The sequence below is a fragment of the Rhinatrema bivittatum genome, chromosome 9 (assembly GCF_901001135.1).
Source record: "Rhinatrema bivittatum chromosome 9, aRhiBiv1.1, whole genome shotgun sequence".
NCBI lineage: Eukaryota > Metazoa > Chordata > Amphibia > Gymnophiona > Rhinatrematidae > Rhinatrema > Rhinatrema bivittatum.
Window position 1 is genome coordinate 16,273,060 of NC_042623.1, and position 25,969 is coordinate 16,299,028.

The 25,969-nt window shown below is 44.3% G+C and overlaps 1 protein-coding gene across 7 annotated transcripts in view; it reads left to right on the forward strand.

Moving 5' to 3' along the window:
• Nucleotides 1-25,969, forward strand: part of SFMBT2 (Scm like with four mbt domains 2) — a 563,685-nt gene that overhangs the window by 357,342 nt on the left and 180,374 nt on the right. For all 7 annotated transcript variants that reach the window (XM_029615682.1, XM_029615688.1, XM_029615685.1 and 4 more), the window contains 2 exons: nt 2,876-3,023; nt 3,580-3,662. In XM_029615682.1, the coding sequence (XP_029471542.1) occupies nt 2,876-3,023; nt 3,580-3,662 (231 nt within the window). The remainder of the gene's footprint in view (nt 1-2,875; nt 3,024-3,579; nt 3,663-25,969) is intronic.

Sequence of the window (25,969 nt, forward strand, 5' to 3'; positions counted from 1 at the left end):
GACTTCATCAGCTATAAGGGAAGAACTGGACGGATTCATCCGCCAGGCAGTCATCAAAGCTCTTTGAGATCTCCATCCACCGATGCTGGAGCCATCGGTTCTTACACCACTGCTCGCAAGACTCAATACCTTGATCGGTGCCCTGCCAATGCAACCTCCGCCATCGAAATCGAAGGCATAGACTAAACATCCAAAACCAATACCAATTCCCAGTTCTTCGGATGATGATGCCTCAGACTCTAATTCACCGATGCCTGAGCCAACATCGGGACCATCAGGTCTTTCTGAACCGAGGCGCCCGACTATTCCATCGGTGTCATCGATTACACATCCACCTCCATCGATGCCACCGAGGTCTCAGCCAAAACCATCGATGCCTTTACATCTTTCGATGCCATTTCTCATCCCTCATTCCACTCCTCCACGTCACACCTTATCCAGATACCTGGGAGGATGTGGATACTGATTCTTCTTCTGAAGATATATTATGAGACCCATCTCCACCAGAAGAAAGGAGAAAGTCTCCACTTGAGGACCTCTCCTTCTCCAACTTCATAAAGGAAATGTCAGACACAATTCCTTTCCAGTTATTAATCGAAGAAGACACAAGACACAAAACTCTGGAGGTTCTCCAGTTTGTAGATGCCCCCAAGGAGTAGTTGCCATTCCACTGCACGAAGTCCAAGTTGATCTTCAACATAGAGTGTGGGAACATCCCTGTTTAAATCCACCAGTGAACAAGTGGAATGATGCCACATTCTTGTTTCAGCATATACCAGGTTTTCAAAAACCTCAACTCCCACTTCAATCTGTTGTGGTAGAGTCCGCCCAAAAAAGATCAAAAAGGATCCATCCACATTTATCCACACCTCCTGGCAAGGAGAGAAATTTCTGGATAACTTGGGACGTAAAATGTTCCAAGGCTCCATGCTTGTATCAAGGATTGCCTCATACCAATTATACATGACTCAATACCAACGAAATTTATGGAAGCAGATGCAAGAATTGTCAGAATCTCTGCCACTGCAACATCAAGATTCCTTCAATTCCATTATTCACAAAGGCCTTAGAACCAGGTAAGAACGAAGTGCATGCAGTCTATGACTGTTTCGAGACATCTTCCAGAATGGCAGCAACAGGTATTAGCACCAGAAGATGGGCTTGGCTAAAGGCATCCAACCTCAAGCCTGAGGTTCAGGAGAAATTAGCAGACATTCCTTGCACTGGTGTCAACCTTTTTGGAGAAAAGTTGCAAGATGTTGTTGTGCAGGTAAAGGATCATAATGAAACTCTGCGCCAACTGTCCATCATTGCTGCAGAAACTCCATCTTCTGCAAGGCAAACAACTAGAAAAGATACGAGAAAACTTTTTATAGACCACGAAGGTATTATCCACCAGCACTTCGTGGTAGGACAACAAGGCCATCCCAGAGAGGTCACTCCAGGCAACCAAAAGCATCTGGGGTTTGAAAACCATCCAGAAAACAGCAGCCACTCCAGGAACCCAATCCAAGATTTGCCAGTTAGAGGCCGGGTCTCATTCTTTCTACCCAATTGGACAAACATCACAACAGATCAATGGGTACTATCCATTATAACACAAGGTTACCATCTGGATTTTCTCACAGTGCCTAGAGAGTCCCCACCAAACTCCCTCTGGATACACAAAGATCATACCACTCTTTTACAAACAGAATTATCCACCCTACTGAGAGCCAGAGCCGTGTAACCAGTTCCCCGACCTCAGCAGGGCAGAGGATTCTACTCCTGCTATTTTCTCATTCCAAAGAAAACAGGAGGACTACGTCCCATCTTAGACTTCCAAAATATCAACAAATTTCTACGAAAAGAAAAATTCAGGATGGTGTCCTTAGGCACCATGCTTCCCCTTCTTCAAACAGGAGATTGGCTCTGTTCTCTGGATCTTCAAGACGCTTACGCTCACATTCCAATATTCCCTCCTCATCGCAAGTTCTTGCGCTTCCGAGTGGTTCATCAACACTTTCAATACTGGGTTCTGCCAATTGGACTTGCCTCGGCACCCTGAGTATTTACAAAGTGCCTAGCAGTGGCAGCTGCCCATTTATTTACGCAAGGAAAGCATACATGTTTTTCCTTATCTAGGCGACTGGCTCATCAAGAGCCAATCAAAACAAGGAGCTCTCTCAAGCTCACAATCAATCTGCTTCACTCGTTGGGATTTCTAATCAACTACCAAAAATCCCACCTCATACCATCTCGCCTTCTACAGTTTCTCAGAGCAGAATTGAACACCACCGTATCAAAAGCTTTCCTTCCAAAAGACCACGCAGATGCACTCTCCAGATTAGAGAAATCTCTGCGCACAAAGAAAACTACAGCCCATCAGTTCCTAATTCAACTAGGCCACATGGCTTCCACAGTCCATGTCATTCCTATGGCCAGATTAGCCATGAGAATAACGCAATGGACATTGAGATCACAGTGGCTCCAAGCCATTCAACCACTGTCGTCTCAAATTCAAATAACCCACCAGTTACGTTCATCTCCCTCTGGTGGACGAACTCGGCTGTAGTGGAAACTAGAGGTCTCCGTGGGGACTCAGATTTCCTTCTCACCAGATTGGTGATTGTCAGCCTGACTTGCACCTGATGCCTCTGTATGGGCGTGGGCCCTTTCCTTTCTTCACCTTTACCCACAGTTTCTCCAATTGAGCATGCTCTTCTTATGTTTCTTATAATAGTTGGAAACTGCATTGTGTCACCTCCAGCCCCATAAGTGAGAACCTTGAGACTGTGGCCATTTCCAGGGTTTACGTATGCTACTGATTCACTGATGGTCAAGCCAACATATCACTTCAGCCTTTTTTACTATTTTACTGTTTTCTTCCTTGCAGGTTTTTAACAATTATTATCTACAAGTTACAATTGATGATCTTAGGCTGGAGCCTAGTGAGGTCTCCATGCTCTGCCATGCAGATTCATTGGGGATTTTACCAGTACAGTGGTGCCTTAAAAATGGAGTCAATCTGACACCACCCAAAGGTATGTAGATCTTATGTTCTTGTTTTTTTACCATTAGGTTTCCTTTTATGATCTTTTGTTATATGTCCAGTCCTTCTGTTATCAGAGCCATCGTGTACAGCCTGCAGTATTTTCCTGATTTTCTCCCAAATCTCTTCTGACGTACAGAAGTGACCTCTTCTGGATTAAATGTGGATGCAGCTCTCACTAGAGCTACTTATAATTCTGCTCCAGTGGATCCATAAACCTTTTTAAAAGAAAGGTCTGTCTCTCCTGGGCTATGAATGTTCTGAAGAACAGGAGCCTGAACTGGAGACTGAATTGGCTCATTTCCTGGCAGCACTGCTGGACGATTTAATGTGTGGATGACATTGTTCAGGGACAGTTACTTGATTCAGAACAAGTGTTTGAGTTACTGTAAGAATGCTACAAAATATTTGAATTTTTCATCCTACTTTTCAGTGACAGTTTTCATTCTGTATTTGCTGTCCAGCTCCTTAGGTTTCGTGTTTGTTTGTGGTTTTTTTTGTTTTTTTTTTTTTTTAAATAATTCCTTCTTTTATATTTTTACACACAGGATACTCTGGCCAGGACTTTGACTGGGCAGATTACCAGAAGCAGTGTGGGGCAGAGGCAGCACCTCACTTTTGCTTTAGAAATGTAAGGATTTTTCTTTGTTTTAATTGCGGTAAGCCAAACACAGCTTTTGATCCCTCTTTGATTTATACTTGACTTTTTAACTTCTGTTCTGCTTTTCATATATCTAACCTCTATTAAGCAATTAAGTGATGCACCATGAACAGTATACAAAAGTAATTGGCTCCAGCAGTGCAGTAAAATAAAAAATAACAATTCTCACAGCTGAAAACACTATTTTATTATGCCATATTTAATAAACTGTGATTCAAGATATGAAATCCTTCTGACTGTGACCAGTCTCTCTACTTGGTTTGCTTCTCGTCTGCAACCAGCATGCAAACACAGCCACTGACTTAGGGGGAGGGGGATGGTTAAAGGAAGAACAGAAATAGTGTTAAAAAAAAGTCAGTGAGCTTGAAATGTTCGCCAGTTGGTTTATAGAATTATTATATCAAAGTGTAAATGAGACTCTTCCATGTGTTACAGTACCTCTCATTGATGCAGAGCAGGGGAAGATTTTTTTCCAAAACCGGCCCACAAGTTATCTGTCTGACTCCCTTGTGCATTTTCCCTGCAGCATGTTTCATCAGTTCCCAAAAGCACGCCAAACTGACCCTTCATAGGTATATCATGTGACCTGGCAGAAGTGAGCCAAAAAATCTCCAATATAAATGTCACACTTTTCCTAAATAGCTAAGTAGTAGAACAGACCTAGACCAGAGATGAGCAAATGGAACTGTGCACCCCTTCCATCCATGCAATTGGTTGTCACCCGCTTACAAGTCTGGCTATATCTCTCATAATGATACCTTGGACTCCTGGTCTGGTATTAAAATCTCTTGTCAACCAATGGGCTCTTGAACCAGTTGCCAAGTAATGTGACAACCACACTGCTGGCCAGTATGAAACATGCACATAATCTTTCAGACAAGAAGACGCTCACACACATACACTCTTGCTGACAATGTATGGGTTTGTCATAGAGAAAGTGTGTGTATAGGTGTCTTTCTGTGCAAATATCAGGCTCTGTCGCACTTTCATACATATGCAAGCTGTCTCATACATATACGCAGGCTCTCTCTCTCTGATGCACACAAGCATACACACATATAGTTTTCAGCCCTCCCCCTTTCTTCTGGCCTTCCCTTTGTCTGCTGAGGGATGGCAGCGCTGCTCCTCAATGTTGGAAGGGAGGTGGAAGAAGGCCACTCCTGCAAGGTGGTGGGGGAGGGGAGCACTTTGAATGAGGCCGCACAGACCTCTCTTCGGGTGCAGAATGATGGCATGCAGGCCTCTCATTGGGCCGCGGCAGGATAGGCTCTGCCGTGGCTCCGCAGGTATCTCTTCAGGGCAGGAAGCTAGACTGGCCCACCGGGAGATGCCCTATTCCCCGATAGGCCAATCCGCCTCTGATGTAGAGTCTGTAGTACAGAACTGTTTCTCAGTCAGCTTGCATAGCAGGCAGTGGTCAATGTGATGATATCCTAAAACTTCCTTTCTTTGCATTTTTTTTAGAATGATTGCATAATATAAATATAGACCGCCACATTCAATTAGTATTGAAAAAATATTAATCCCCTTCGGTGGAAAACTTGAAGCAGTAGTGCCCTTAGCCTTTAATTTTGAATATAGTCCTCAGTCTGTCACAGCTCCCAATATTTCCCAGCATTTACCACCTTGGAACTTAATGTTTGTCACATATAATACATATTATTACAGTGGAATTTGCCACCAGCTGTGGATTTTTACAGTTTGTTGCAAAACGTTGCTCGTATGTTTTAAAGACTCGTTCTTTAGTATGCAATATATATAGGGATATTAGGATTTTTGAAGGATTAATTTGCTATTTCTGGTAGCTGCTTCAGCTTAACAAATCCAAAGACTGCAGAATCCACTCTGCTGCTGCAGGAAACAGCAGCAGCAGAAAGTCAGCATTGCCAGCAATTCAGAATCCCCACTGACTTCCAAAGCTTGCAAAATAATTATCTTTGAAAAAGACAGGCCTTAGTTTAATATGGCTTGCTTGAGATTAGCATAGCTGGCCCATGAGTTTTGAAACTGCTCACCTTGCTGTCATTAGAGAGTGAGTGGCATGCTGGGTAGACATGGCATTAGGCAAGAATCACAAGGTGAGTGGCAGGATCCCACTACCTAATCCTCCAAAAGAAGGGACTTGGTATGCTGACATGGTACATGTTTTTGACATCCCATCAAAAAATGTTCATAACCTCTGTTCTAGAAGAAAGATATCCAGCAGGTTTCCATAAGTTACAAGAAAATAGCAGAAAAAGCTCAAAGTTAAGGAGACATGGTATGAATTTGGATGAATTGAAATGTTAGAAGTGAGTGATATCTGGAATCCCCTACCAGCAGACGTGATAACCAAAACAGTGACAGAACTGAAGCAGGCTTAGGACAGACGCAGAGGGACATGGCAGGGGTAAGGGAGGGAAAGACTCTGTTGAGGGGCCACTCTTATTCTAGTGTAATAAGGAAAGGTGGTGTACATTTGTTATATGAAATTAAGAACCTAAGATGTGCCATGCCGAGTCAGACTTAAGATCCATCAAGGCCAGCATGCTGTCTCCGACAGTGGCCATGTCTGGTCACAAGCACCCAGCAGATCCCCAAAAGTAGGCATATTTCTTGGTACTCGCGCCCAGGGATAGCGGTGGCTTTCTCTGTTCTACCTGGCTAATAATTGTTTATGGACTTTTCTTCCAAGAACTTGTCCAAAACTCTCTTAATCCTCACCATGCTGGTCATCTTGACCTCTTCTTCAGACAACAGATTCTACAGCTTGATCATGAGTTCAGCAAAAAATTACTTGCTATGATTTGTTGTAAATCAGCTAGTTTCTCCATGTGAAAAACTGGCCATATACTCCTCCTCTTTTTCCTGTCTTTTAACCTATTTCCAATCCACGGCAGCGCACTGTCTCCTATCCAATAACTTTTTAATATTCTAAGGAGTCTGTATTAGGAAACTTTGTCAGATGCCTTATGAAAATCCAAATGCACTGTATCAACCAGCTCAGCTCTACATGTTGATTTACACCTTCAAAACAATCGATTACATAGTAACATAGTGAATGATGACAAATAAAGAGTATCAAATCTGCCTAGCAAGGTTTTCTTTTTCTTTTTCTTTTTTTGTTTTTTTGTGTAGTAGCAACTGCCACTTCGTGCAGGATACCCCCAAACCTTCTGTTAAGGGTAGTAACAACTGCAACTCCGTGCAAACTATCCCCAAACCTTCTCTTAAGTGTAGTAACAGCTGCCGCTTCATGCAGGCTATCCCAAGACAGCCTGCTCCCAAGGATAGTAACAACTGCCGCTCTGTGCAGGCTAGCCCCATTACCTGCTATTAATTAAGTTGACTTAGAAAATAGCCACTGCTATTACTGGCATCAGTAACATGGAATAGACTTAGTGTTTGGGTACTAGCCAGGTTCTTATGGCCTGGATTGGCCACTGTTGGAAACAGGATGCTGGGCTTGATGAACCCTTGGTCTGACCCAGTATGGCATGTTCTTAAACCTTCTGTTAAGGGTAGTAACAACTGCCGCTCTGTGCAGACTACCCCCAAACCTTCTGTTAAGGGTAGCAACAACTGCCGCTCTGTGCAAGCTAGCCCCAAACCTTCTGTTAAGGGTAGTAACAACTGCCGCTTCGTGTAGGCTAGCCTCAAGGTATAATAGAAAAGTTACCCTATTTCTTCACTTCCATTCTCTAGCCAGCAGGGATCCTCAGTGTTTGTCTAATGCTCTTTTGAATTCTATTACCATTCCCATCTTCACCCCCTCTTCTGGGAGGGCATTTCATGCATCCATCGCCCTTTCCATGAAGAAATATTTCTTGACATAGTTCCTGAGTCTTTTTCCTTGAAGTTTCATAGTTTGTATGGCAGAGTTTCCCTTTACTAAAACCATGTTAACTCTTTTCCATTTAAGCCATATCTATCTGTATGACCATTTTGCCTGGCACCAAATTCAGGCTCATTGGTCTATACTTTCCTATATCACTCTTGGAGCTGTCATTGATGTGTAGGTATGGATTAATTTTTTGGTGGATGGTTGACAGCTTTGGGTGTAGGAACTGTGCTGTCCTTTTTTTTTTTTTTTTTGTTGTTTCTAAATTAATATTAGTTTGTATATTTGCTGTTTCTGTATTTTTGTAAATATTTGTCATACTCTGCCTTAAATGAGCTTTCTAATTCAGGAAGGCAGTGTAAAAACTTTTAAATAAATAGTGTGGTCGGTACATAGCAGCTAGTAAATGACTGCTTTCTCAACCCAAGCTAATGATTTTATTAAAGAGCAGGTGGCTCTAATTTGGTCTGCGTACTTTTGCCTGCCTAGCATAATATAGTTTGAATCTTAAGAAATTAACATTTTTTTCCTTTAACCCAGGATAAGCAGGATGATGGTCCTCACATATGGGTAACGTCACTGACGGAGCCCTATCACAGAAAACTTTCAGTCAAAGTTTCTAGAAACTTTTGACTGGCACACTGAGCCCACTGAGCATGCCCAGCATGCCATGATATTCTCAGCCACAGGGGTCTCCCTTCAGTTCTCGTTTTTCCGCACTGCTTTTGGCATCGCGGAGCAGGAGCCCTGTGTGAGATTCTTCACACAATTTCTGACTAAAAATCAGATCAAAACTTCATTTTTTCTCTCCTACATCGGGGTCTCTCTCTTTACCACCGGCTGGTGAGTAGAATAATTCCTTTCCGACTCATTTGAGTTTTATAAATTTTTCGTCAGATATCCATCGATGGCTGTCGCAGTTATCATGGCCACAGGATTTAAAAAATGTCCCAAATGTAATCGGACCATGTCGATTATGGATCCACATCTCGAGTGTGTACTTTGTTTGGGCCAATCCCATGATGTTTCATCCTGCCCAAAATGTGCAGAAATGACCGCTAAAGGTCGGAAAGCACAGCAAGAAAAGATGGAACATTTGTTCCACCTTCAACTGTAACCTTCCACATCGACGTCCACTCAGTCGCCTCCGGCCGGAGCTTCAAAAAGGATAATCCTTAAAAAACGTCATCTGGAGGGTTCAGGGGGATCGTTCATCACCGACCCCATCCGCGGCATCGATTAAGTCAGCATCGGGCCTAGAAAAAGCCTCAGAGCACTGGTCTAAACATCAGCATCGACATCCTTCAATTCCGGAATCTCTATTATCCCCGGAGAAGTCGACAGCCAAGTGGCCTCGCCTACAAGAAACACCGAGCCCTTCGACACCGAAGCATTCACCTTTTATCGAGGTGCCGGACATCGAACCTCCACAGGGTCCTGTGGTAGGACCGATGACGCCCCCACCACCACCACGTATAGCTGCTCTGCCTGTATCAGCTATTACAGAGGAACTGAGCGGATTCATCCGTCAGGCGATGCGAGAAGCGCTCCAGGAGCATCGACACCGATGCCCTCGCCGAAGCTGACATTGTCGGTGCCTGCGCCGGTGCCTCTGCCGACGCCGGGGCCATCCCCGAAAATAGGACCAGCACTGATGCCAGTACCCATACCTGGGGCTCCAGGGCAACTGAAATTGCGGTGCCATCCCACCGCAACCTCTTCCTACTAAGCCTGGAAGACAAGGGGACGTTCCTGGACAAGGCCCTTTTGATGATCCTCAACTGGGACCTTCAGGACTCTTCAGACCACTGGTTCCATCACTTCCACCGAGGTCTTCTCCTGCTTCTCCTTCCAAATAAGTGCCATTCGACTCATGGGAGGAGAAAAACACTGATTCCTCATCTGAAAGCTTCATGTCTGAGCCATCTCCTCCTGAAGGAAGGAAAACGTCTCCACCAGAAGACTTGTCCTTCACTAATTTCATAAAAGATATGGCAGACACATTCCCTTTCAATTTAGTGTCTGAGGAGGATACACGGCAGCAGACTTTGGAAGTCTTACAATTCGTGGTTCCACCCAAAGAGATCCTGGCCATTCCTATCCACGAAGTACTCTTGGATTTACAACACAGGCTTTGGGAACATCCATGTTCCGTTCCACCAATTAATAAGAGTGGACACTACATATCTTGTCCAACATGTTCCTGGTTACCAAAAGTCACAGTTACCGCATCAATCTATAGTAGATGAGTCGGCTCAAAAGAAATCCAAAAGAGTACGACCTCATTCCTCTACTCCACCAGGGAAGGATCATCGATTCCTGGATTCTCTAGGGAGAAAGGTATTCCAAGGAGCTATGCTTAAGTCCAGGTTAGCGTCTTACCAACTCTATATGACGCAATACCAAAGGAATCTATGGAAGCAGATGCAGGAACTCACTGACTCCCTACCTCAACAGTACCAGGATGCAGCACAGGCTATTATGCATAAGGGACTTGAAGCTGGAAAGCATGAGGTCCAGGCTGCCTATGACAGCTTCAAAACATCTTCAAGGGTGGCAGAGTCAGGAATCAGTGCATGCCGCTGTGCCTGGCTAAAAGCCTCTGACCTCAGGCCTGAGGTACAAGATAAGCTGGTGGATTTGCCCTGCGTAGGCGACAACCTGTTTGGGTCAAAGTTCCAGGATGCAGTGACCCAACTAAAAGAACACACAGAAACATTGCGCCAACTATCGTCGGTTCCGCAAGACTCTTCTTCATCAATGTCTCGCCGTCCACCAAGGAAAGAAACCAGAAAACCTTTCTATAGGCAGAGACGGTATTATCCACTGGCATCCAGGGGTAGATCTTCTCGTCCACAACAAAGATCTCAGCCCAGACAGCCTAGAACTGCTAGGCCTCAACCGCCACTGCAGACGGGACCGGCTGCAGGTTTTTGCAGCCACCACCAGAGAGCAAAAGCCATCTCCACAATCCCAAACCGAACTTGCCAGTAGGAGGTCGAGTTTCCTCCTTCTACAATCATTGGTTACAGATAACAACAGACCAATGGTACTCTCAATAATATCACAAGGTTACCAACTCAATTTCCTCTCAATTCCAAGAGACTCTCCTCCAAAACCTTTTTCGCTAAACGAAAATCACCTAATTCATCTGTAAGCAGAATTATCCACCCTTCTGAGAGCCAGAGCCATAGAACCGGTGCCCCGGACTCAGCAGGGCAGAGGATTCTACTCCCGTTATTTCCTCATTCCAAAGAAAACGGGAGGCCTACGTCCCATCCTAGACCTCAGAAATCTCAACACATTTCTAAGGAAAGAAAAGTTCAGGATGGTTTCTCTAGGCACCATGCTTCCCCTTCTTCAAACAGGAGATTGGCTTTGTTCTCTGGATCTACAAGACGCTTACTCTCACATGCCAATATTTCCTCCTCATCACAAGTATCTGCATTTCCTGGTGGGTCAGCAGCATTTCCAGTACAGAGTACTACCATTCGGACTTGCCTCAGCTCCCAGAGTGTTCATGAAAGGTCTGGCAGTAGTAGCAGCACACTTACACAAGGAAAGTGTACACGTTTTCCCCTATCTAGACGACTGGCTCATCAGAAGTCAATCTCAACAAGGAGCTCTGGCTTCTCTCAGACAAACAATTACTCTGCTTCACTCGATGGGGTTTCTCATCAATTACCAAAAGTCCCATCTCACCTACTTCAGTTCATCAGAGCAGAATTGAACACCCTCCTTTCAAGAGCTTTCCTACCCGAGGATCGGGCAGAAACACTCTTCTTATTGGCAAACTCGCTACACTCGCAGAAACAAGCGACAGCTCATCAGTTTCTCACTTTACTAGGCCACATGGCCTCCACGGTTCATGTCACTCCTATGGCCAGATTAGCCATGAGAATAACCCAATGGACATTACGGTCACAATGGATACAAGCCATTCAACCACTGTCATCTCCAATTCAAGTAACCTACCAACTACGTTCATCTCTCCTTTGATGGATCAACAGAGACAACTTGCGCAAGGGCCTACCCTTCCAACAACCAGTCCCACAGATAACTTTAACTACAGATGCATCCACCTTAGATTGGGGAGCTCACATATGCAATCTCCAAATCCAAGGTACTTGGACAAAACTCGAAGCAACATTTCAAATCCATTTCCTGGAACTTCGAACTATACGTTATGCTCTGCATGCGTTCAAGGACTGCCTTTCACACAAGACTGTTCTGATTCAAACGGACAATACAGTAGCCATGTGGTACCTGAACAAACAGGGAGGTATGGGCTTATATCTCCTTTGTCAAGAAGCAGCACAGATTTGGGACTGGGCCCTGACACATTCTATGTTTCTCTGGACCACTTATCTAGCGGGCATCCACAACATAGTTGCAGATTGCCTCAGTCGTCAGTTCCAACCTCACGAGTGGTCCCTGGATCCCTTAGTAGCGACCAGAATATTTCAACGTTGGGGACAACCAACAATAGACCTCTTTGCATCACACCTGAATCACAAAGTGGACAAGTTCTGCTCTCTGCACAAACAAACACCAGCCAGCCAAGGACGCCTTTGCTCATCCTTGGAATCAGGTCTTTTATATACGTATCCTCTGATACCGCTAATAACCAAAACTCTAGTGAAACTACTCTAGTGAAGCTACAACAGGACAAGGGGTCCATGATACTAATAGCCCCACATTGGCCTCGACAAATGTGGTTTCCAATACTTCTCGACCTCTCAATCGCAGAGCCAATTCGCCTGGGTGTGGCTCCCACTCTCATAACTCAAGATCAGGGCAGGTTGCGCCATCCCAACCTTCAATCCCTATCTGACAGCATGGATGTTGAAAGCTTGATCTTACAACCCCTTAATCTTTCAACTAATGTCTCTCAAATGCTTATAGCTTCACGTAAACCTTCCACACGAAAGAACTATTCTTCGAAATGGAAAATATTTACTTTGTGGTGCACACACCTTCTTTGCTAGACTACTTATGTCATCTTTCAGACTCTGGTCTCCAGACGTCATCTGTACGAGCACATTTAAGTGCAATCTAGGCTTACCATAACAAAATGGGAGATGCACCAATATCCGTACAACCTCTTGTCAGTAGATTTATGAGAGATTTAATTCACCTTAAACCACCAATGCGGCCACCAGTCACAGAATGGGACCTTAATCTGGTGTTAACAAGGCTCATGCATTCTCCCTTTGAACCCATGAATTCCTGTGATCTTAAATTTCTCACATGGAAGACTATCTTCCTCATAGCCATTACATCGGCTAGAAGAGTTAGTGAGTTACAAGCACTTGTCACGTACTCACCCTATACAAAATTCCTACATGACAGAGTGGTTCTCCGTACACATCCAAAATTCCTCCCCAAGGTAGTTACGGAATTCCACTTGAACCAATCCATAGTTTTGCCCACATTCTTCCCAAGGCCTCACTCTCACCAAGTTGAAAGGACTTTACATACCTTGGACTGTAAACGTGCGCTAGCATATTACTTAGACCGCACTGCAGTCCATAGGAAATCCACTCAACTCTTTGTTTCTTTTGATCAAAACAAACCGGGTAATCCAGTGGGGAAACACACTCTCTCCAACTGGCTAGCAGACTGCATAGAATTCTGTTATGAAAAAGCAGACCTTCCTCTCCAAGGGCGAGTAAAGGCGCACTCAGTAAGAGCAATGTCAACCTCAGTAGCATACTTTCGTTCACTGCCAATTCTTGACATATGTAAAGCAGCAACATGGAGTTCTCTTCACACCTTTGCAGCTCATTACTGTTTGGACAAAGAAGGATGACAAGATTCACTGTACAGACAATCTGTCTTAAAGAACTTGTTTCCAGTATAATCCCAACTCCTTCTACATCCAACCTGCTGTGATTTTTGGCTGCCTCATTTTTACCAACAATACTTCAATGTTGCTTCTCTACAAAATGACTCAGCCTATAGCTTGCTAATCACCCATATGTGAGGACTATCATCCTGCTTGTCCTGGGATAAAGTAAAATTGCTTACCTTGTAATAGGTGTTATCCCAGGACAGCAGGATGTAGTCCTCACAAAACCCACCCGCCACCCTGCGGGGTTGGGTCCGATACGTTTTATTTTATTTGTACTAAAGCTTGTTGCTACATACGAGACTGAAGGGAGACCCCTGTGGCTGAGAATATCATGGCATGCTGAGCATGCTCAGTGGGCTTAGTGTGCCAGTCAAAAGTTTCTAGAAACTTTGACAGAAAGTTTTCCGTGATAGGGCTCCATCCAGTGACGTCACCCATCTGTGAGGACTATATCCTGCTGCCCTGGGATAACACCTATTACAAGGTAAGCAATTTTGCTTTATTCTCAGTATGGATTTTCTGCATCAGTGTACACTAGTTCAGATCTATACACACAAAACGTGATAAACAATGTATTGTAGAAATAGGCTAACAATGTTTGCTATCTGCTAGGTATGAAAACGGCTGTTACACTGATGCCTCCTACATTAATTCAGTTCATTGCTATGAAACATGCCCTTAGGCCTGTTCTGCTTACAATAGCTTAGAGTGTAGAACTGAGATGAAATTAATAAAAAATTAAAAAAAAATTAGAATTCAAGCTATTTTAAGAATATGAAGTACCGTATTTTTCACTCCATAAGACGCACCTGACCATAAGATGCACCTAGGATTCAGAGCGGGAAAATTAAAAAAAAATAAATAAAAATGGTGTGCTAAACCGACTCTGTTCCTGGACATCTGTATGTCTTATGGAGCAAATTAGGGTAGGGCATAAAATGTTTTTTTTGTCCCATTCCCCATCCCAACCCTTTAAATTTAATTAACTACAACCTCCCTCCCCCCCAAGACTTGCCAAAAGTCCCTGGTGGGCCAGTGGGGGTCCGGAGCAATCTCCTGCACCTGGGCTGTCGGCTGCCAGTATTCAAAATGGCACCGATAGCCTTTGCCCTTACTATGTCTCAGGGGCTACTGGTGCCATTGGTCAACCCCTGTAACATGGTCGGAGCACAAGATAGTGCCGGCCGTCCATTGCTCTCTCCTTCCCACTAACTCTCTTCCTTCTCAGTCCCATACCCTCTCCCCTTCCCTCATTCACCCCCTTCCCTGTAACACACCATCTCCCACCCTCCATTCAGTCCTTTCCCTTCTCTCCCCTCTCAGGCACTCTCCGCCCTCACCCTCTTCCCTGTCCTTCCCAAGCCACCATGTGACTCACTGTTCCTGCCAGGGTTCTGTCGCCCTCTTCTTGCCAGCTGGGTTCTGGAAGCCCACCGGCAGGTCAACTTCGAGCTCACCATGCTGCAGAGCCTCTTCTTACTGGTGGGCCCTGCCAACATGTGACACCACGGCACTGTGAGGCCTGTTCTTGCTGGGTTGGGAAACATGCCTGGCAAACCTTGCCAGCAAGCCATGGCGCGGTGCTGGTCCTCTTCCTGCTGGCGGGGAATGGGAACTCTGCCATATCATAAATTCATGTGTCGTGAAGCAGCCACGTCCTCTACCTGCGCCATTCAAGGCCCGACGTCGCACGGGCTGCATATAATGTAAATTTTAAATCATTAGGCGGGCCGGATTTGGCCTGCAGGCCATATTTTGCCCACCCCTGTTATAGAGATTTCTGAAAGTGTTAAAAGCTAGCAGACTGTTAGACTTCAGCTTTTCTTTAGTACCTTACTTCTCTCAAGTGGCTTGGTGTGCTTACTTACAATTATGAATGCTTAGGCAGTTTAAGCCCTATTTTGAAAGCAAAATCATCTAGACAGTAGTTTTCATCGCTAATCCTTTGAACGTTAGACTGCTGTAATGTTTTGTTGATATGGATGCTGATTGCTATGATCCCAGAAGCTCCAACTTATTCAAAATAGTGTGACTAGGGTAATTTGCTATAAAAGTAGAAATGAGTGCTGCTCTATTACTAGTTGACCTCCATTGGAGAGATAAAGTTTAAATTACTAACAGTGATTTTTCACTGTTTACGGAGCAATGGTCCAAATGCTTGTATGATAAGTTGGAATAGTATTTTCCAGATCGGACCTTGCAGTCTTTGCAGGGTTTCATAATTCAACTTCAGTGGGTTATGAATTTATATGTTGCAGCGTTATCGTAAAAGAGCTTTTATCAGCATAGCGCCACAACTATGGAATATATTACCAACTGCAGTGCGGTTGGAACTGAACTATCAAAAATTCTGGAAACAGGTTAAGGCTTCCTGTTCCCTAATGTTTTGAGTGGGTGAGGTTGCAGGGCTAAAGGGTTTAGTAGTGAAGAGGGTGATTATGTATGTTCTTTGTTTTTATATTTTTTATGGATGGTTTTATTGTAAACCACTCTGATGACAGTTTTACTTATGGTGTGGTATATACATTTTTAATAAATAACTTCAAAACGTGACTATCTTGAGCATTTTGAGAGTAAAATATTGCACCTAGGTTTTGCTGGTCTAATACTTTGCTTCTAAAAGACTGATTGTAAACTGCATCCTCTGCTGCAATGTTAGGATAAATATTGAAAGGCTATTCCTTTTCTCCAGGGAGATGTGCTTGACGTGATCTGACAAAATGTTGTCAGTAAGAAAGCAAATATGTTTTAATTTGAATCTGTTTAAGATATACTACTTTTATTTCCGACTTTGCTTGTTGGTGATAGAAGAAATATGTAAAACTAATGAGTGGGTGGAGAGATAGAGCCTTCCTTAACAGAAACAGTAGAGATAAGAACATAAGAAAATGCCATACTGGGTCAGACCAAGGGTCCATCAAGCCCAGCATCCTGTTTCCAACAGTGGCCAATCCAGGCCATAAGAACCTGGCAAGTACCCAAAAACTAAATCTATTTTGATAATACTGTATCCGAGAATTTTGCAGGATCACAACAAAATATAACACTAGCAATCACTTAGACCAGTGGTTCCCAACCCTGTCCTGGGGACCTCCCCAGCCAGTCTGGTTTTCAGGATATCCACAATGAATATGCATGAAAGAAAACTTGCATGCACTGCCTCCATAATTTGCAAATTTTCTCTCATGCATATTCATTGTGAATATCCTGAAAACCCGACTGGCTGGGGGGTCCCCAGGACAGGGTTGAGAACCACTGAGTTAGATAAAGTTGCTGTTGTATTTGGGGGACTGGTAGAGTAACATAAAATAACAGAGAATGACAGCAGATAAGGACCACTGAAAAATGCTTGCTTTTTGTGCAGCATTTATACTTTTGACATATGTGAATGCCTCTCTCTGTTTTAAAGATGCCAAGGCAATGGGAAGTCAAAGTCTCAAATAACTTGTATTCCCTGGTAACATATATGCACTGCCATTACCCGCAAGTCACTTTGTGAAGACTCTGGGGGCAGAGATAGGCCGAAAGGAACCACTTTGTATTGATAGAGGGAAGAATTCATTTGGAATCGTAGGTAGAGCCAATGTGAAGGATAAATTGAGATCCAGGGCACACATCCACTCGCCCTGTTGAATGTGCTAAGGGAATTCATCTTACATTTCTCCCAGAGGATAATACTGTTGAGAAGCCTCACATACAGGCTGGATCTTAGTCCCCCTGTTTTCTTTGGAATGAGAAAGTTTTAAGAATATAAATCCTGTGCATTTTGGGAGGCAGGGATTATTTCCACCACGTGGTGCTTGAGAAACGATTGTACTTCCAGACAGATCTGGGGTAGATGAGATGGATCTAGACAGGGAGGTGAATAGTGACGAAGGGTTGGGAGAAATGCAACCTGGTACCTATACTGTACAGTTTTGAGAAATCAGGAATCTTTGGTTATTTGATGCCCCGTCTCCAGGAAATGTTGAATCTGTCCTGCTACTGGAAGGGAAGGCAAAAGATTATTCAACAGAATCAAAAACTAAGCCCTAGTTTAAGTTGGGCCTGCTGCGTGGTTTTTGGTTGATGGCATTCACGCTACCTAGATCTGGCCGGAAGCTGTTATTGACACTGGGCTAGAAGAGGTTGAAGCGGCACTGCTGAAAAGGCCAGTAAGGCCGTCTGTGGAAATAAGGGCATTTGTATGGATGATAGAGATTCTGGCTCGGTCGAGAGAGATTGTACTGCCACATTCTGATCTTTAATCTAGGAGACCATTTCTTGGAATTTCTCCCCAAAAAATTGTCTCCCAAGCACAAGAAGTTTTCTAACTCCTTGTGGACCAATAAAACAGGAGGGCAGGCCGTCTAAAAGATCCGTGTGGGCAACAAAGTGGGTTAGATGCCAAAATAGTCCAAGTAACTTAATTTTGATGGAGACCTCAATTCATAAAACCGCCCGACTCTGGCCGAGTTTGGCCCTATTTAGGGCTACCTCAGGGACTGTATATATCAATGCACACTATATAATTCTCAAAAAAAATGTTCTTGGACTATTTTGTTCTAACTCCTTGTGGACATCCTCGCAGACTGGACTTGCTTGTAACCAAGCCATGCAGCATGCTTCAGTGGAAGCTGTAGAGGTATGTGAAATAGAATTGAAAGATTCATATATAGAATGAAGGAGATGTCAAATGCCTTCTGCATATAAATAAGAAAGATTGAGAACAGGTGTTCTGGTCAGATGAAGGTAAGTATGGCTTCAGTTTCTGAAGGCAATTATAGAGGTATTAAACCATATAGAATTGATAGATAACATTTTCCGTCGATAAGCAAGCTGAATTAGCCATGCTATTTGGGTAACATCATCGATTGCGCTCTCTCACGGACATCCTCTTCTCTAAATAAAAGTTTTAATTTGCTGTGCCTTTGCAGCACTTCCCGCATGAAGTGCATTATCAGTCTCTTCAGTTTGTTTTTTTCCATGCTTAGGCACGGACATGTTAGCGCTTCCTTGCACACCTCTTCAGTCTTGTCACTTCTTCTTTTCACTTCTTCTTTTTTTCTCATCGTGCTAGTGATCCCCAAACAGCACTTTTCAGTGCTACTATGTCAACTAAAAAACCCGGCTTTAAATATTATCAGTGCAGACACATAATGTCCGTCACTGACAATCACAATTATTGTTATATTTGGCTGGGTCCAGGCAACCTGAGGAGACTGTGGCCGCATGTCTCCCAGGGTGAGGAGACAGAGAGCGGTGAAGATAGCCAGTCCTCGGGACCGGGAAGGCACCTTGTCTGCTTTGGATAGCTATGCACCCTCGCTGAGGACTCTGTACATTCGTCCCTGGGGCCGAAATCCACTGTGCATAATGTGGCCAGGATGGACTCTTTGGAAGAACCAAAAGGTAAAAAACACTCAGCTTCATTAGGACCTGAGGTCGCTGTGACACCTAAAAAGCCCAAATACAGTCTGAGGGATCGCCCCGCAAAATATCCTGAAGGAGATGCGTCAGTACCGTCACAAGATCGGGTAGAAGCTTCCAGCCAATATGCGTCGCAGGCGTCCAAAACAGCATCGGAGAAGAAGCACACTGTTACAGCCACAACGCATCGGCGCGGGCCTCGGTGCACAAGTCAGCAGATGAAGCCACATCATCATAGATGTGACGCAGCTTCGATACAGGCGAAGCTACCATCGACGCATGTGTTGCTGAAAATGAAAGACAAGGTTGGGAGAGCCAAATCCAAGCCTGTCCAAAGTCCACATCAACATAAACACAGATCTCCATCCAGGCCTGTGGACCTTTTCCAGGAGATACTAACACAACTCACTTGGGTCTTTCCTCCCAATCCTGTTTTGATTAGTTCTCGATCGACCTCATCACAGGAAAACCATTTACTGTATTCTGACTTATCTTCCTGCTCACACCTGCAGCGTTTCAGACTGCAAGAGGAGCTCTTGCCCAGAGTTAGACCACCTGACTAGGAGCAGGGATCCTGGAAACTTCAACCGCCCTCAGATTTTATCTGCAAAAGTACAGCCTCGGGGAAGTCGTTCCCGTTCCCCTCAGGAGGGGCGGCACCATTCAAAACCTGCTACAGATGCACAGACCATTCGCTCACAACAGGCCATGGACCAGATCTCCATCATAAAAAAAACTATTTTCATCATTACATCCACAGTTTTCTCCACCGCATCTCCCAGGTCCAGGGGCAGATGTAGATCCATCACGTACTCCTCCCTCTCCTGGAAAATAACTATCACTGGCTCTGGAGGAGCAACCTGATATAGGACCACATTCTCCACTATCCAGTCACCATGACTCTCCATGGGACCATTCCGTGGACAGCTCAACGGGGATTCCTTCCGACCCGCCGGAAGAGCCTCCAGACCTCTCCTCTCCTCCTGAGGATCTCACTTATTCAAGATTCGTGGAGAAACTTGGTGACATAGTAGGAGTGGAAGTCCATAAAATTCCTGACCCTCAAGAGGAGGTATTTGGCATATTAAAAATTCTGGATGCACTGGCTGAACCAACAGCTTTGCCATCACATATGTTGCTGGATTCAGTATTGTCTAAGATGTGGAAGTCCCTTCACTCAATTCTTCCTGTTTCCAGGAAACTGGATTTAAAATTCAGATTACAAAAGTCTGCCACGTACGGCATCATTCAAGCCCCTCATATATCAATGGTAGTTGAGTCGGGGATGAAATGGGCAAAGAAGTCTAGACTCCATGCGTCTACTCCTCCTTTGAAAGAGTATAGATTTCTGGATGAATATGCCAAAAAACTTTTCCAGAGTTCCATGTTGACTTCATGAATTCAGCAGCACCAATTTTATATATGCAGAATCTGTACGAAACTTTACAACTACTAATGCCATTTCTGCGTACTGAATCAGGCCAACAAATCACTCCTCAACCATTCTACGACATGCAGAGGGTCTACACCATTTGCTCAGGGCAGTGTATGTGTTGCGACCGTCGCTGCCCGACGTGTCCACTCTGCCCGCCTTACCGTATTGGCGACTCCCTCCGGGGTTGATGGAAGGCTGGCTGCCGCGGCGTCTTTCGGCCGTCCTCGTCTGGCGTCCCCGGACCGACCTGACGCTGCAATCCACCATGTTGACCTGATGCCTAGGGGCGTGCGCGCGGCATGGCCCTGCCTCAAGTACCAGAAGTGGTGCGAACCTCAGGGGCGTCTCCCTGAGATGACGTCATCCACTTCAGATATTTAAAGGTCTCTGAATTGCTAATAACTCGAGTTAGCAAGGATAAGGATTCATTCTATCTACGCTACTCTGCCTTCTCGGACTAACCAGGGGTACCCGCTCATCGGGGGCCTCTTTCTCTCTTACTTTGTAGGTTGCAGTCTGGAACTGGTACTCGCTCCTCGAGGGCCCTCGTTCCTGGACTTCTTCGGAATTCACTTTTGCCTGGAAGTCATCGCTGCCTACTACATCTGTGAGTTACCACCGCACTCTCAGAGCTTTCCCTGGAACCAGGTACTCGCTCCTCGAGGGCCTCCTTCATTCCAGCTCCTGGGCTTCTATGAGACATTGTGTGAGTGTTACCATCAGGTTCTGTCCATGAACTCTGCATACCCTGCCTACTCACTATATTTCAGTTTCTCTAAAGCTCAGCCTCCAGGGATCGCTGTTCCAGTATCTGAGGGACTACAGCCCAGCCGGGCATTCCAGCTCACTACTGCCAGTTCTGGTGGTTCAGTATACTGCCTAATAAAAGAACTAGTGTGTGTCTGTCTCCTAACTCTGAGCCTGACCGGTGGTCCCTCTCTGGATCTTCCCCCGGGGGCATGGTCATCTCCTTGGATCCACCCACAACTCTCCTAAATATAACAGTATGAATCATTTGAAACATCTTCCCAGACTTCGGCAACTGCTGTAGCTGCTCTGCAGACAGCCTGGCTCCGTTCTAGTTGTATCAGGGAGGATGTGCATGACAAACTAGCCAACCTTCCTTTTCTGGGTGATAACTTATTTGATGAGAAACTTAAGGATACTGTAGCCCAGCTAAAAGAACAGAACGTGGCAGTTCAATCTCTGTCGGCAGTTTTGGATTCCCAGGAGACAGCAAGACATTTCTATCAGCAGTATAGGAAACTATATTATAACCAGAGGAAACTATACAAATATTTTTCACCTTACAGACCTCAACATTTCCAGTTGTTTCAGCAGCCGCATTCACAAACTCAGCTGACTCCACCCACAGGACATCAAAGGGACAGGAAGCAACAAAAACCCTCCCAATCTTCTCTTCATCCTGCAATCTATGGAAAATACTTTTACGATAAGCAAACTTGCTTATACGAGTGGAAAGAATAGCGCTCTGGAAAATTCTTTTGCTGAATTTGTCCAGCAGTTTGTGATTCTTGCCTAGTGGTGAATTGGAGTGAAAGCATGATTTCTTTGGTCTTCTTCATGTCAGATTCCACTATGACTGATCGTGGCCAGTGAACCACACCAAAATCTGGTGACTATTGGACTCTATACTTGAAGTCTAATTTTTGAGCTTGTAGGAGTACAAGAAATTGTTTCCCATAATTTCATGATCAGGATTTTAAGAATATCATAAACTGGTAAGGGGCAGATTTAGTTGGTGTGTCCAGAACTGAGGATCCTGAACAGTTCTAAGGTCCTTGTCTTTATGAATAAGAATGCCTGATGCTGCTCCTAGTTTTTTGTTAAATTTTGAATAGGTGAGATTTTCCGGAGAGGAGCAGTGATCTGGAGGATCTGGCAGGGGATTAAACAGTATTCATTAGAGTCCTCTGAGCCAAGTGGTATGGGCATGCTTGTCCAGGACTCCAGTGATGAAAAAACCAAACTGGGGAGGGAGGGACACACCTCCATTTGAGGCCTTACAGGAGTTGCGTGGTCCCTATCCTCCAATCAAACAGACTCCACTGCAATTGTGTGTCAGTGAAGAGACCCTAATCTGGGGTTCTGATGATGAGGTCACACCTATTGGCAAGGTTGGGACTCCAGTCTATGGAATTGCTGAGGCAAGAGTTGAAAGAAGAAGCTCCTTCGAGAGAGAGAGAAAGAAACATCTCACTAACTCCACAATCTAATTAAGCAGTTATCATGTCCTCTTGCCTGAGATAGGTAGAGGTACATCATCTTCTGACACCAAGATAGTTCTTATATTAAAACAGATGGTCTATTTGAGGACAGCGAGACTATAGAATACACAGATTATGGTGTTTCCAAATGAAGACCTTCTACCACTAATCTAGAGGATGTCAGCACTCTAGTTATTGGAGGAGGCAAGAGCAATCTCATGCCTTCCCCTGCAAATCTTGGATGACTGGTATATTGCTATGTCGGTAATGATATATGGTCCAAGGAAGTCGAATGGCATATGGGAGTCGAATGCTTGGATGTTCTAGAGCACAGTGAACTCTTAGAAGCATATTTCTGATCTGTCACTGAAGGAGAGTGAAGTAAATGAGACTGAGGGTCAAAGGATTGCATAGTCACTTCATGTAGCGAAATATGCGTCGTGTTTCTAAATTTGCATCGGGATCGGGAATGCATCGCTGTCTTATCGATGGTTTGATGAATTATAGCACTGTGCATCGATGCAGCATGGTCACGTCTCTGGTTCTTGGATGCATCTGGCGTGTTGTGTATCTGGCATGTCAGTGCATCGTGTTTGTCAGTGCACCGCACAACAGGCACATTGATGGATCATGCATTGGAGGGACTCCATGCGCCACCAGCACTGAAGAGAGGAATGTTCCAGTGATGCTGATGCCTGTGCACCTCGCTTACATTTTTTATGCTTCTTTGATGCATGCTAGACTGGCTCCAAGGAGTAATGCTGCATATGCTTAGACACATACCAGCGATCATATCTTGACTCCAAGCTCTAGGCCTTAGCAGACCGGAGAGTTTTTGATAAACTTCTGCTAAAGTCTTTTCCTGAGGATGCAGATGATGCACTGCAGGAGAAAGATCAACTGAGACTCCGAGGAATTCTTCCATGAGCAAGGCCCTAGAGTGCTGTGAGTGCAGGACATCAGTCTGCAGGCTTTCACAGTTTTTCTGGTCATAGACCAGTTGAAGACAGTGGTAACATAATTCATGGCCATTGGTGAGGGACATGATTTTGCTCCAGGGGCAGCTTTTAAATCCACTCACTGTAGCAGATTTTTTCTTCTGGCCTGACATGTCTGTGATTCTGAAGAGAATATTTTCTCTTTTTTTTTTTTTATCGATAGCATTTAAAAGGTGGGGCTGCAGAACCAGTGAGGCAAGCAGAAAAAAATCTTTTTGAGTGAAAAATAATGCATTGAGAGAAGCATTTTAAGGGAGAGACAAAATACGCATCCGTGCTTCATCATGGACAAAAAGTGACTGAGCAGGCTAATGAGACAACTCCCACATATTATCAGTAGAGCTTGGACTTGGAGAGAGAGGTACCTTCGGTGCTACCAGATGATGTCACTAGAGTTTGCTTCTTTGAAGTTCTTGATTTGGAAGGTGCTTTTTCTTGTTGCAGTCACCTCAGCGAGAAGGGTTAGCGAACTCCAAGCTCTCGTCCACTACCCGCCATCATTCTACAGTTTGGCAGAATTGAAAATTAGACTCAAAGCTTATCAAGTTTGAGCTTTGGCTTCCTCTGTTTTTCATCTTCAACAAGTTCTCATCAAAGAGATCTGCAGAGCTATGAAGTGGTCTTCCGTTCACATATTTACTCCCCATTACTGTCTGGACAACCTTTTGGGAAAGGACAGCAAATTTGGACAGGCAGTTTTTTGTAATCCATTCTTGCTGTAACCTACTCTCCCTGGTGGAGTCTGGGTTGTTTACTAAGTTATCGCTGCGTTGCAACCTTTAGCTCAGGATTCTCCACATGTAATGGATAATTCAGCCTGCTTATCAATAGAAAAAGCAAGTTTGCTTACTGTAAATGTTGTTTTCCGTTGATAGGATGAATTATCAATGGAATACCCACCCCCTCCTTGGAGAGACAATTACATAGCTAGTTTCAGCTCTAATGCAGACTGAGGAGACTCACGAGGCAGCACATGCATGGGAACTCCTGCACATGCTCAGGAGAGGGCAAAGCTCTACAGTCTTGGAGAGACAAATCCGTTCAGTACCGCTAGGTAACGTCACTCACATGTAATGGCTAATTCATCTTGCTATGTTTGGCAGAAAACTGTTTACGATACGCAAACTTGCTTTAGCGATTTTTATCCTTGAAATTGCCAAGACTTTTCTCGAAATGACTTTTCTGAATATGACAATTGTTTTTGTGCCCCTCTCCTGCCCCACGGATCTGTGGAAGAATTATTGCTTGAACCATATTTCTGAAGTTCATTGATGCACGGATTTCCAAAAAGAACTTGTTAGTCATTTGAACTTCATTAGGGAGACTGGCAATGTTTGCTCACCTTGAAAATATCTTTTGAGCATATAGCATAAGTGGCGAGGGTTGAATATTTTTTAATGTGTATGAGGTTTTTTTTGTACTTCCTATGTTTTTTGAGCTATTTGTTTTTGTTTTATAAATGAATAAATAAATATTATGTAAGGTCTTTGTCCGGATGTAAAAGGTTGATAAAGGCATTTGTTTCCTTTTGTAAATCATTAATAAAAATGAATTTGATCATCTGATATTTAATTAAATTTTGATATACACACTTGGTATTCCATCTTTTTTGTATTAGCCTATACCATTTGACAGGAATAATTTATTGTGAAAGTATACTAGCAAATCTCACAGTTCTTTGGTATCTGTGCAGTGCTGATGCTGTAGGGAGTATGGGATGCATACTGGTATCAATAAAGATACTGTTGAAGGTTATTAAACATTTCAAAGCAACAGAAAATCTACACAGTTATAGAAACACATATGCAATGATGCCACATGAGGGCTCTGTCGAAGGTGGAAGAAGCCAGTGTTGAGCTACAACAAAGCTTATGTTAGGCAGTTGAAGGAACATCTGGATAGGTGGAAAATTTGCATACAAAATCCAGTTGTGTGAACTGATTATGGAAATTGGATGACTGTATCACCTACAGTTTGCCATGAAATACATTGCCTTAGACAGAGAAAATGCAGAGATCATGAATGTAATGTGGTTCTCAGAGCAGCCCCCACACAGTCACTGAAACAAATATGTGAGCAAACTAAGGGCCTTATTTTCCAAACGTATTGCATGCGGTAAGGGACGTTTCGCACGTGATACCAAAATGGGGGCGGAGTCGGCCCCGGAAGAGGAGGAGTCGGGGCGTCACTGGGGCCGAATCCGCGACGACGGCGCGCACAGCGAAAAGGTAAGTGCCTTTTCGCTGCCTATTTCGCTCCCAATAGCTACACCTCCTATGGTGGCGCTATTGGGTGCGAAACCGGCAGCGCAGGCCCGCCCCCCATTTTGGCCCCCCGCCCCTCATCTTCTAAAGTATCGCAGGCCTGCGATCCTTTAGAAAATGAGGCCCTAACTGTACAGTTTTAGACATTGAAAAACTTTGGTGCGATAATAGAGAATCTCCTGTACCCTGCAATCTTACAGTACTGTTCGTGTTGACTGCTGCTGGAAGGAAAAATCAGTGCAGATGGTTTTTTTTCAGGCTGCTTCAAA